Genomic DNA, 13,845 nt, shown 5'->3' on the forward strand with positions numbered 1-13,845 from the left:
TCTCCATTTATATTTTAGAGGGTGTCTGTGACTCCATCTGTCTGCCTACAATTCCGTTTGTTCAAGAACTGCTCCTGAACAGTAAGAGTTGGGATCACCAAAGTCGGTATGCAGCTTCTTATTCTAACTTAATGCAATTTCAGGGTTTGGTTGTGCCAGGAAAACAGGAGTGGCATAGAATCTGATTGTTTCCCATAACATGGAAAGGGAGGGGGCTGATCAGAGGACAGTAATACTACCAAGTGACCACTGAGAGCAGTGAGCTCAGGGGACAGCTATACTGCAGAGTGACCACTGGGGGGCAGCCACAACAGCAAGAAAGTGACCAAGAACCACCAGGGATGAGCAGCCCAGCCCCCACCCAGGAGATGCCAGGGCCAGGAACCAGACCAGCTGTGGGGGGGGGGGGGGGGAGAAGCAGCTGGAGGCCAAGACTGGCCCCCAGATCCCCTCTCTGCCATGGAGAAGCTGCAGGCAGAGAGGGCATCTGGAGTCCAGGGCCAGCCTCTGGATCTCCTCCCCCAGACAACCTGCAGGCTGGAGAGGCAGCTGGCTGGGCATTACAGTCTGGTGGGAGGGAAGGAAGGGACAAGCTGGAGGTCTGCATCCTTGGACCCCCAGGAGGAGTTGCCACCAGGCCTAGCTGGCCATGTTACACTTCAAAATGCCTTCACTAAATCCGGATATTGGCAGGAGGCTCAGGGAAGAGCCGCTGGCTGAGGACCATGGCCCTGCCCCCCAGAGCAGCACCACTGTCACCACCAGAGGTTGCCCCGGTAAACTCCCTCACTGTCTCCCCCTCCCTTACCCTGCACCCCAGCTAATTTTTTTTCTTCTTTTGTCTGTAAAGATCCCTGGGTTTCCCCTGCCTACAGCCAGACTGCTAACCCCGTCCCTCTCTCCCATACACTGGAAGGAGAGCCCTTGTCGGTTTTGGTACTCCAGGTGGGACCTCCTTGGTCTGGCGCCCTTGGGACCTCAGTGGTCCCAAGCCACATAGTTTGCTGGACCAGGGGAGCTCAGTGCTCCCCTCCCAGCTGTCAGCCCTGCCCACTGGTCTCTGCTTCTAGTCCTGTCTAGGCCTGTGCTCCCCACTGCCTTCACCGCTGCCAGGGCTGTGCTTCTTGACCTGGTCCAGGCTGTGCTCTTTGCCATGCCCGCCCTGCTGCATCTGGCTCTGGCCAGCGCGGTGCTCCCAGCCCTGATGTCTCCGGCCCCAGTTGGGGCTGCGTCCCTGGCCACTGCACTGTACTCCCCGCCACTCTGGCCCCACTGCACCTCCTGAACCTGGCCACTCAGGGCTCTCTTGTCTGGCAATGCCAGACCAGAGAGTGCCATATTGTAGGGATTCAACCTATGCTAGTCATCCCCATCATGAACATTGGGGACCTAAACCACAGAACAAGCATTTTTACCTAATAATTGGCATCAATGTAGATATCTATGTAGGAAGTCCCTCAGGCTAAAGCAAATGTTCTGGTTTGAAAGGGATGGTATCAGAATAATTACATAAGAGAGTATTTCTTGTATGATGTGGATGTGTATTTTTCCTATAAGATAGAATATACATCTACATCTATCTTGGTTAAATGTTTTATATTCCATTGGGGAAAATGCACGATACCTGGTATATACTAAATAATTAGAGGCACGATTGCTTAACTTACTCCATGGAATATTTATTTTCTTACTGAATCCTGTTAATTCTTGAACTATTTTGAGCTGTGTTTATCTGATTACACTAGGTTGACATTGAATTACACTTATTCTTAAGAATAAGTCAAGTTTTGAGCAATGCTGACAGTTACTGCATTCTACTTTGTATGTAATTATGATGGGCATACATACTCCAAATATATCAACTAAAAAGGCCATCCTTGGCAGACCCAGGAAGTGGTCAAATCCATTGAGCTGAGCAGGAAAACCTGAACCATAGAAACTTCTGGAGGTGCAGGCCAGGACAGAGATGCTGACAGTTGTGTCCCATTAAGATGCTAGAAGACTAGGCAGATGAACTGTCAACTTGCCAGGAAAGTTATAAAATCTCATGGTTTCCAGTGTAGAAAGTTGCTTTCTCCCAAACAGAAGATTAAATAGTGGAGCTTGGAAATAGGGTTGCCAGGTGTCCAGTATTGACCCGGACAGTCCGGTATTATCGCCTCTTGTCCAGTAAAAAAAATTCAGAAAATACTGGGCACCTAAAATGTCCGGTATTTTCTGTTTTTTCCCTGCCAGGATTAAAAAATACCGGACACCTGGCAACCCTATGACACATTCAGCAACTGGGCCCAACTCCTGACCCCTCCAGACCCCCTGCTTACCTGGTTCCGCAGGGAAGCTGCTTTCTGGCTTGACCAAGAAAACAAGATGGCCACTGGCAAAAAACCTAAAGATCCTAAGCAAGGGGAAGCAATGCCTTCCCTGAGTCTTAGTGCTCACCCCCTCCCTCTCCCTAATTTGACTCTGCACACACTTAAAGGGGACATGCTGTTTTAATGCTGTTTTATTTTTTATGTATATATTTATTTATTTTTTTGCCTAATAACTCTCAGTTGTTTTTTTTTTGGCTCAATAACTTTGGTCTCCCCACCTTTTTTTCCCCCCTCAACAGATTTTTTTCCCTGGTGTTTGTTTGGGTTTTTTTTGGGGGGGGAGGCGGGGGGTCAGTATTTTTGGTTAAACCATCTGGCAACCCTACCTGGAAAAGGAATTTTTTTCCTCAATTTTCAGCCCAGAGATTTGAAAGACTAGAGTTGATTAAGTACCTTGCTGATAGGGGAAATTCTCCAGACTATTCTCTGTCTTTTAGTTAAGTCTCTGAGCCACCTGCTACTTAGGGAATATTGTTATTGCCACTTGCAACAGATCCAAATACAGGGAGTAAGAATGAAGCAGGGTGGTTGTTTGTTTTTTGTTTATGTTTTCAACACTTAAAGGAATGATGATTTCAAATGTAAAGAGATAAGCAGAGACCCTTGTCCAGTAGTGTTCTTAATGGCAAGTGAAGAATTTTAGACATGAAAAGGTAGTATATAATTGTGCAGGTTTCTAGGTTTGCACATGAACATTTGTAAGAATTGCAAAAGCTGTACAGGTTATTGTCACTTTTCTGTTCGTGATCACTGGAATATAATTTTAATTTTCTATGCTATATGAAATATATACATTGGTTCTGTATCTCAAGTAGGGATGTGAAAGGTTAACCAGTAACCCATAGCCAGGGCCGGCCCACACATTTTGGCACTTGAAGTGGCGAGCTCAAATGACGCCCCCATGCCACCTTTTCTTCTGCCTGCCTGTTATGTCTCTTGTGCCTCCTTCCTCCAGCACAGCACTCCACCATCTCTGTGCATCTAGAGCAGAGAGAATACATATGCACCAGCAGCAGACACAATTTTCTACACTCTGGGTCCTAGTGGTGCCCCCCCATAGTCTGGCACCTGAGGTGGCCGCCTCAGTTCGCCTCATGGTAAGGCCAGCCCTACCCATAGGGTTAGAGCAGCTTCCCACCTGCCACAGGCAGGGAGCTGCTTCAGGCCCACAGGGGTCCTGCTGTGGACGGGGGCTGCTCTCATCTGGAGTAGCCCCTGTCCATACCGGCCCCGGGTGTCCTGCAGGCAGGGACTGCTACAACGTCTGCAGCAGCCTCTGTCCATGGGGAACCTGGGCCCACCACAGACGGAAGCTGTTCTGGCAGGGGCTAGGAGCTGGGAGTCAGCAGCAGGAAATGGCAGAGCCAGCCCCAGCACAGGGACTGGGAGCTAGGAGCTGGCAGCAGCTACAGCCGCAGCCACAGCATGAGGGTGGGATCTGGCAGCCCACGCGGGGCTAGGAGCAGGAGCTCTATGGGCTGGGGGTTGCTTCAGCTGGGCTGGAGTGGTCCCCAGCTTGGATTCCACTTAGTCAGTTAACCAGTTTAGCCTAATGTTTAACCGATTAACTGAGTAATTGGGATTTTACATCCCTAATCTCAGGTGTTCCAAGAATATTGTTATTTAACATTTTAAAATTTAATAATTGAGAGGGCAATCAAATAACATATACACAGATACAGTATGTAATTTTTTGCTTGCTAAGATGATGTTGAAAGATTTGCCTTCTTTTCGTTTTTCTTTTAGTGAATATGGATGTTTTGCATAACAGCTTGGAATACTGTAGTTTTGACACATTCAGAGTTCCATCCAACTCTAGTCACATGAATAAGGAAAAAATGATCATAGAAATGTAAAGAAAAAAGGGGGTTGGTGAATTTCAAGCAAGTCTATTACCGTAAACTATAACCACAGAGGTTCACACTGGAGCTTAAGCAGCATGGCAAAATGTGATTTTTTTTAAAGTCTTTTAAAATATATTTGGCACCATCAAGTGGTAAAATTGTGTATTGCTATTGCAGATCAACAGTTCATTGTGGTAAGGAGGGAATAGTCAGATCAAATCTCATAGTCAAGGCCCTACCAAATTCACCACCGTGGAAAACACATCATGGATTGTGAAATCTGGTCTCCCCCTTTGAAATAAGGTCTTTTTGCATTTTCAGACTGGGGGGTCCTCACCCAAAAGGAAGTTGCATAGAGGTCACAGTATTCCCACCCTTACTTCTACATTGCCTTCAGAGCTGGCTGGCTGCAGCATGGCAGCTGTTGACCAGGTGCTTAGCTCTGCATGCAGCAATGCACAAATAAGGATGGTCATACCATACCATACTCTCCCTATATCTGCACTGCTGCTGGCAACTGATTTGTTTTCAGAGCTGGGATTCTGACCAGCAGCCACTTCTCTCCAGCTGCCCAGTTCTCAAGGCAAGGCTGTCCCCAGCATCAGCACAGAAGTAAGGGTGGCAGTACCCAACCCCCCACAATGACCTTGACCACCCCAGAACTCCTATTTGAGTCAGGATCGCTACAAGTTTGACACCATTGCATTTTGGATTTAAATAGCTGAAATTAACAACTTTATTATTTTTTTAAAAATCCTATGACTATGAAATTGACGAAAATGGACCATGAATTTTGTAGGGCTCTACTCATAGTAACATGCAATATAAGTATACATACATGGAAGGCTTTTTGTTTTATTTTATTCATCTGTATTTTCTGGGCTTTCTTATTAAATCAAACAGAAGAAATGCCTGATGTAAAATGTATGTTTTAAGGGTAATTTTCAGAAAATCTTCTGACATTAAGGGTATGTCTATACTGCAATTTTAAATAAAACACTGCAGCACCTAGTCTTAGTGCCCATGTCAGCTGACTTAAGGTCATGGGGCTATAAAATTTCAGTGTAGATCTCAAAAACTCAGTCCCCCAGACTAAGCCCCCACAAAGATACTATTCCAGGTACATCTTATTTTTCTGGCTCATCTTGAGTCAGTCTTCAGCAGTTATGTCAATTTTGAGGACTGAACTTGATTTGCTGATTCTTTCTCCTTTTCTGTTTTGTTTTATGAGAAGCAATTCCATTCCAGGCACATTACATTTTCCTGGCACAACTAAACCTTACGTTGCTTTAAGTTATGATAAGAGGAAGCTGTATACCAAATTTGGTAGTCCTAGCTTCTACAGTTGAGTAGGAGTTCTTAATCAAAAGACAAACTCTCTAAACTAGATAGTAGATGTGTTTGAATGGCTATAGTGCCCTGAATGCAGTAGGCACTATAGATAGACTTATGAAGATGCATTTTTCCTGTCTCAAAGAGCTTATGCACTAAACAGATAAAATAAATATACTGGGAGAAAGGGAAATATTACACATTTTTTCTCTAGTATCTCTCCTTTCCTCCCCAAGTTTTCTATGGTAATCCTAAAGTCAGATCTCATTTAGTCTCCTTGTAGCTTGTAACAATTCTTTGTTGTTGTTCACAATAAAATTTAATGGCGGTAAGAATAATAAAATTTGCCTTTTGTTCATGACTGTTGGCACAGCAAAGAGGGAAGTTTCAGAGCCTTAAGATCTTTTGGCAGCCATTTTAACAAAAAATCGTATCGAATTTTGACATTTTGGCTTTCTTGGAAAACCCACAGATTTTATATTCTTGCAGAGCCCGCCAGAGTTTGTAGGGATAGATCCCACAGGGTTGCCGCAAAGTGCCAGGGGCAACGGTGCCAGGTCGCTGGGAAGAGGAGCCCAGTGGGGAGGATGGTGCCCATCACTCCCAGATCTCCTATGGTCCGGCAAACTCCTTTGTCTGGGACTGGTCAAATCCCTAGAGTGTTGGAACAGGGAGGTCCAACCTCTACAATGTTTGCTTACCAATAAAAATGTCAACCGGTTTATGCTGAAAAAACTCAAAACCATTAAAATTTCTCTTTCCTTCTTTTAGAACTTCATTCTAGAGAGAAGCAGGCCTTAGCAGAAGAGATCATACATTTGAAGCGCAGGAAGGAACAGACAGACAGACAGGCATCTAAAAAAGAAATGGAGCTATTGCATGCCAAGCAGGAATTAGAACAGCAACAAACCAATCTGAGTAATTGTGAACAGAAAATCCTTATGATACAATCAAAGGTATACAGCCTGCATTTATGGGATTTGATTTCTTGTGTGTTGTGACAGGGAAGAGATTTTAATAGGAACCTGTTATATATTTATTGCAGTTAATATATTAGATGGACTTCAGTTGGTCATGAAAAAAATCATCATTTTGCAATTTATAGTCTCATTTTTAAATATACAGCTATTATAATAAAATCCTTTTATAATACACTGAAAAATCATGCAGTGAGCTTTGTGTGGAATCATTATTAATCAGAATTAGTGATCTGATCCTGCATAGTGCTTCAAACTCCACTCATTAAACTGACATTTTTTTGAAAATGGTACAGAGTCAATGAACAAGGGAATCTAGCTGAACCCCAGGGGAACAGATTTCTACCACCTTACACATCACCTCTAAATTCAGCTCTCTCTTGCTCTTTTCCCCTTTAATGGAGATTGTCTATCTCCTAGAACTGTAAGGGACTGGGTCATTGAGTCCAGTTGCCTGCCTTCATAGCAGGACCAAGTACCATCCCTGACAAATTTTTGCCCCAAATCCCTAAATGGTCTCCGCAAGGGTTGAACTCACAGGCCCGGGTTTAGCAGGCCAATGCTCAAACCACTGAGCTATTCTACTCCTTTGTATTTATAGAGACAAAGTCACACCCAGGATGTACTTTTCATTTCATTAGCACTCATCCTACAATCAGTACAGAATCCAGCATCCCACACTTTTCCCCATCGTTTCCAGTACAATGTGGCTATGTCTACATTGGCACCCCTTTCTGGAAAAGGGATGCTAATGAGACCAGTCGGAATTGCAAATCCGCAGGGGATTTAAATATCCCCCGCGGCATTTGCATTTACATGGCTGCCGCTTTTTTCCGGATTGGGGATAAGCCGGAGAAAAGCACCAGTCTAGACGCGATTCTCCGGAAAATAAGCCCTTTTCCGGAGGATTTCTTATTCCTACTTTCAAGAGTCCTACTTTCAAAAAGGAATAAGAAATCCTCCAGAAAAGGGCTTATTTTCCGGAGAATCACGTCTAGACTGGCGCTTTTCTCCGGCTTATCCCCAAGCCGGAAAAAAGCGGCATCCATGTAAATGCAAATGCCGCAGGGGATATTTAAATCCCCCGTGGATTTGCAATTCCGACTCGTCTCATTAACATCCCTTTTCCGGAAAGAGGTGCCAATGTAGACGTAGCCTGTGTGTTTAGAGGCTTTTACAAGTAGATTTATACCACAATGTTCATAGTATAGTATTCCCTTTGAATACTAAGTACAGGGATACTGTGGCTATCACAGTAGCATGAATTACCAGCAGAAGTAACAGTTACTTGTGTATGGTTCAAATGAGTGGACTGAGTTTTAGTTCTTGATCCTGCAGTGCATCTGCCCAAGGCCTCAAAGGCCTAATCCTGCACTGCTGAAAATAGTTGTGCATTGACTTCAGCTGGCACAGGACTGAGCCTGTAGCGTGTAAGGTTTTGACTATGCTTCTGAGTTTCAAGTGCTGCCTCAACAGAGATTTAACGGGACAAGGTAGTCACAGCACCTGTACTGGGAAAAAGCTCTCCCAGCATTCTATGTAAACTACCTCCATGACGGGCATATCTCCCTGTGCTAGGAGCCTATTTAACTGGGGCTTTACAGCACTGTAACTTGCTGTGCTTGAGGGGTGGTTTTTTTCACACTCCTGAGCAAGAAGCTTGCTAATGTAGACAAGCCCTACATTGTTTGAAGTAGGATCTCTGACTTGTTTGTACATTTCTTAGCACAAAGTGGGACTAGTCTTGGTGTAGCTTCTGGGTGCTGCCACATTCTAAACATTATAAATGACAATATTTGGCCAGGTCTACATTTCATTAATTCAATCTGTGCATTTAAGGCTATACAAACAATTTAAATAGTTTAGGAGACGTTTGTGATGTTAAATGAACAAGAACAAAGCACCAAAAATGCAAAGTAGTATTCGCAGAGTTTAAAATGTACTAATGCATTGTCGGAATTTTATTTCTCCAGCTAGATCAATAGGACTAATTGTGCATAAAATTGCTGGCATGTATAAGTATTTGCAGGATCCCAGTAACTCTACCTCATCTTCATTTCTCTTTTCTGTTTTTTCACTATTTTGGTAAATGGTTACATTAAATAAACACAAATTCATTGCTCAAATATTTGTATCTGTGGTGCAATTTAATGGAGACACTTATTTGAATTGAAAATGCTTGTTGATCAGGAAATGTTAAAATAATAGATATATAAAAATACATATTACAAGCTCTCATTATACATATATTTTCTCAAGAATCCATATAACAAACCCTAACACATATATGTAGATACCACATTCGGGAACTGGGACTGAAGTTAGTCCTTTCACTTCCAAAAGCACAAACCCCTGCCATTTGAGCTTATGTACCTGGTCAAAAGTCATCATCTAATTATGATAAGACAATAAAGGAATTAGACCAGGGGTTCCCAAACTTTTTGACACGGGGACCAGTAAATCCATGCATGAACTTTTGGAGGACTGGTACAATTCATTTGCATATTCATTAATCAAATGATGAATATTCAAATAAGTTGTTTCTGGTCCTCCCAAAAACCCCAGTGCCAGCTTTAGCAAAGTCACCTGCAATATTCTTGCCAGCAAGTTCAGGAATATGGATTGGATAAATGGACTGTAAGACAGACAGAAAGCTTGTTAGCCCAGGGTTTCCCAAACTTTTTACTTTAGTTGGAACCCTTTTTTTCAGTACTGTTTTTTGCAGCCCAAAAATTTAAACACATAGAAAACAAACTGAGAAAATACCAGACATATAACATGTCTAGTATTTTCTCACTAGGTAAGTGTTGTTATTACTAGATGTATCAGTTTGTAGTTTCTAACTGCCTGGCTGGCAAATGTGCTCAGGCTGCATGAGTGTGTTTACCAGCCAGCCAGTTCGCAACTGCTCAAGGGTGTGTGTGTGTGGGGGGAACAACAGAATCCCCGAGCCGGACTAACTCGTGCTTTGCGGGGAGGGGGGGCAGCACCCTGAGATCTACATATGCCCAGGTCAGTCCCGCTCCCCGCCGGCCGATTCACTCCCCCCCTCCCTCCGCTGCGCCTCTGGCCAGCCCCACTTCCCTCAACTCCCTCCCAGACAGCCAGTTCTCCCCCACTTCTCCTCCCAATCTCCCTTGGCCAGCCCCGCTGCCTGCGTCCAGCCCTGCTTCCGGCGGCCACTTCTCCCCCCATCCCATCTTCCCTGGCCAGCTCCTATCCACGACCTCGTGCCACTACCCCCCCCCAATCTCCTTAGCCTGCCCTGCCCCGATTTCCCTCATCCAGTGCTGCTCTCCCCTCCTCTTCCTCCTCCCTCCACCCTCCCCTAGCTAGGACTCTTCCGGGAGTCAGAACATCCAGCTGCAGATTCCATCCAGGCCGGACGAGGGCTTGGGGGACCCGGCACCACACAGGCACACCGGGAGTGCAGAACACCCTGGCAACCACGCTGAGGCCCGGTAGTTTTTTCCTGTGGCCCAGTAGCAGGCCACGGCCCATAGTTTGGGAAACGCTGAATTAGACTACTGGACAGTTTTGTAGTAGTCAAACCAGTTTTAACCTATTTATGGGAACTACTCAATGAATGACGTATGTTTTATAGTTATTTTAGAAAGAAATATTCAATAAGCCTGAATCTCAGTCTTCATTAACCTGTAACTTTATCTCCTTTCATATATGTGGACACCAAGCTGAAACAGCGGTCAGAGCAGCAGAAGGCATTAGAGATGCAGCTTTCTGAAAAGAGAAGGGAACTTATGAAAGTGCAGTTTGCTATGCATGAAATGGAAGACAAAATGTTTAAAAAAACAGCAATGATGCAAGACAAGATCACACATGACATCAGGTATTGGGCAGGTTTTGAAGGATGGTCCTGGTATTGATTTACTGACCCATTCAGTGTTAGGTTACTGGTTTTTGTCTTTATTGTGGATGGGGTCGCTTTCAGCTTGCACCCATTTTTTGACATATTACAGGGAATCATGATGTACTGCTTTCAGTTCATCCCCATTTACTAAAAAAAGATACACTATTTTAATAGAGTGAAAAATGAAGACACAAACAAATGGATAAGAGAGCTTGCAAAGTAGCTCCACTTGTAGTGTTGTAAGGAATAAATGGTTAGATTTAGTCCATGTAGTCAACAATTTAGCACCTTTCAGGAATTTGCTTAATTTAAAAATTACAGGGTTCCTTTTGGGAAAGAGCAGCCATTTGGAACTACTGTAGGAAGTTAGTGGAGTTTTCTTCCTCTCCCCTTAGGAGTGAACATGATTTTCACAGGAAGGGAGAAGGGAACAAGAAGAGCCCAGCAGCCTAGGGCAGCTGCAATCCATCCCCCCTCCACTTCTGTGAACAAACAGAAAGCTCTTCTCTGCATGTGCCTTCCTTCTAACACCAGGCTAGGGAGGGCAGAGGGGCTGAAGAACTCCTGTGCCTGCCTGTTCACCCAGTCTGGAAGGGGAAGAAGAGAACATTGCATCAGCCCTTTGCCTCTGGCTTAAGAGAGTGGGATGAAGAGCTCCAGAAACAGGAGCAGAGATGTTGAATTTCTCTAAAAGACAGTATTTTTGATTCTCAGCTATGAAAAATAATGAAAAAAAATGAACATTAATCCTAAATAATCTTCTAAAAATAATCATTGCAGCTGATTGGCTCAGTAGAAACATAGTAAACTAAGGGTGTGTATGTGAGGTGCAGAATATAAGGAACTGGATCATGTGAGAGATGTGGAAGGTGAGAATCATGAGAGAGAGGAAAACTTATGTGTGAGTGGTAAAACAGGTACAGAAGGGAGACTGCCCCTCTGAGTGCATGTGAGAGGGAAACAAGGATATGTGTATTTGGGCAGGGGAAAGAGGAGCATATGTGGAAGGGGAAAATGAGAGTGTGTCCTCCAGCTATTTTGTGTTGTTCAGGCAATGCAAAACAGCTGGAAACCCAGCTGAACTGACCAGTCTGCTTTTGCTCCTATGGGTTGTTTGAGATGCTCCAAATCAGCCAGATCAAATCTGGCCTCAAAATAAAAATGATTTGTCATAGTACATACCTTCAGAGCTTTAGAAACGTCAAACAGTAGTATTTGTGTGGGAAGGGAATATCTTGTGAGTGTTCAATTATGACATTTAAATAATTTTTAACTGATTTTTTTAATTTTCACTTGAGTGTCTTGAGGGCTTTTAAACTGTGTAATATATTTTACTAGAATATTGCTAATGTCCTTGTTTTGAGAGAAAAAAAAAGACAGTACGTGAGTCTTGATTGTTACAACACTATGTCCTCCTACAAGTAAGATGTGCTTTACCGGTGATTCATCCTTATTTTTGGAAATAATTTTTAACAAACAGACCTAAGTAGATTGTATAATATAACTAACAATGTTCATGGAAAGAGCTTGTTTTAATGAGATAATTTAGAGTATTCAGAAAGCTGTATAAAATGTCCTAACACTAAGAACCTATTACACAATCCTTATAACTGGATCTTAATGTTAGGACATTTTATACAACTCTCTCAATGTCATATGTGTCTTTAAAAATATGGCTTGCTTGTCATTTTCAGGTGGAACATTTTTTAACAAATATCATTTTTCTCTGTGTTTTATCTGATCAGAAGTAAGATGAGTTTTCTTCATCAGCAATTAAGAGAGAAAGATCTACTGGCAGAGCAAGATCGTTTCTTAAGAAGTAAAATGATGGATGATTATGCATCTCTGACCACAGAGAATGCTGTGCTGCGTTCCCAGCTCTTGGAACTTAACAAGCAACTGAACATAGTAAGAATGGGATAAAGATGACCAATTGGTCTTACGTATAAAAAGAAAGTTAATGCAATGAAGATGGCATAGATTAAAATGCTGTTCTTTTTCCACTGCCTTACATTAAAACATCTATGATTTTATATTTTTACACTTTAGTAATGTTCGGACTTAGTAATGTTCAATTTAGTAATGTTCAGACTATACTCATTTCACTTTTCTTAGTAAACTTCTAGCAGCTGTACCTAGCATGGCTCAGTTCTTGATCTTTAGTAATAGTGTGGCGGGAGGGTTGTTTTTTGGAAATTAAAAGGAAAATGTATGTGCTTTATTTAAATGATGGGGCTCAGAGCAAGGAGTGAGGGAGGGTGCAACAGGCAGAGTAGGAGTTTGAGTGTGGGGGGACTCAGAGCAAGGAGTCAGGCTGGGGGGATCAGGGCAGGAAGTGGAGGCTGCAGAAGTCAGGGTATGGGGTTGGAAAGTGTGGGAATGCTGAGGGCAGGGGGTGCAGGTGAAGGAGTCAGGACAGGGGTTGGCAGGTGGTGGGACTTGGAAGAGTCGGGGGGGGGGATGGGCTCAGGGCAGGGGCCTGGGAGGCCAGGGAGGGGGGAAGAGAGAGCTTACTGAGGCCGCCCACGATGGCTGCTCTGGAGGCAGCTCCTTCCAGTCCTGTGTCTGGCAACATGAAAAGCCCCATCCCCAACTGGCCACTCTACTGTTAGTGTGGCTGCCCCAAGTAGTCACTCTGAAGTATAGCTATCCCTCTGATCAGCTCCCTCTCTTTCCATGTGGTGGAAAACAATCCCATTCCAGGCACTTCCCATTTTCTTGGCACAACCAAATCCTGACCTTACTTTAAGTTTGGATAAGAAGGATCTGCATGCCAAATTTGGTGGCCCTAGCTTTTACCATTTAGGAGGAGTTTTTGAATAAACAGACTTGCAGACGGATGAATGGACTCACAGACAGATGCACAAACTCTCTAAAATATATAGACAGATACAGTTGAGACTACAAAGAAAGCCTGATCCAAATTAGAGAACATTTTTAAATTTTTGAAGAAACATGATAAAAGTAGGCCAATTAAATTCTCTGCCTCCCTTTTTAGAGTGGTAAGCTATTCATGGTTCTTAACTATGAACACATCAGCATGTAATTCAAACTGAGAAATAAAAATACTAATTTAAACATGCATGTTCTTATTAAATAAGCAGTTTCCTTAAGCTTGCATTTGCTATTTCTTTCGGTAGTGCTTTGGCCTAATTTTCACCTGAGATATTGCTTAAGGACTTCTTGCTGCCTTTAAATTCCATTTGATAGTAGTGACTTCTGAACCCTAAGCAAAAAATGCTACAGCAGTCCTCCATGTGTGGAAAAGGTGTGAAAAAAAGATAGTTAAGAAGTGCTGGGTTCACCTGCCCTCAAATATAGAATGATTTTCAAGTCACTGAATAGTGATTGTAGAACATGACGGAAAGATTAAACCAGTCTGACAAATGCTGCATTGCATTCTTTTTTTAACTCATGAGATGTTTGAGCAGGATTCATCAACATTCCATGGA

The 13,845-nt window shown here is 43.4% G+C and overlaps 1 protein-coding gene across 8 annotated transcripts in view; it reads left to right on the forward strand.

Annotated features, from left to right (window-relative positions):
* Window positions 1–13,845, forward strand: part of LOC102454699 (uncharacterized) — a 37,710-nt gene that overhangs the window by 18,569 nt on the left and 5,296 nt on the right. For all 8 annotated transcript variants that reach the window (XM_014581731.3, XM_006139445.4, XM_075924102.1 and 5 more), the window contains 3 exons: window positions 6,320–6,504; window positions 10,218–10,372; window positions 12,139–12,301. In XM_014581731.3, coding sequence (XP_014437217.2) covers window positions 6,320–6,504; window positions 10,218–10,372; window positions 12,139–12,301 — 503 coding nt within the window. The remainder of the gene's footprint in view (window positions 1–6,319; window positions 6,505–10,217; window positions 10,373–12,138; window positions 12,302–13,845) is intronic.

Source organism: Pelodiscus sinensis, chromosome 3 (genome assembly GCF_049634645.1).
Source record: "Pelodiscus sinensis isolate JC-2024 chromosome 3, ASM4963464v1, whole genome shotgun sequence".
Taxonomy (NCBI): domain Eukaryota; kingdom Metazoa; phylum Chordata; order Testudines; family Trionychidae; genus Pelodiscus; species Pelodiscus sinensis.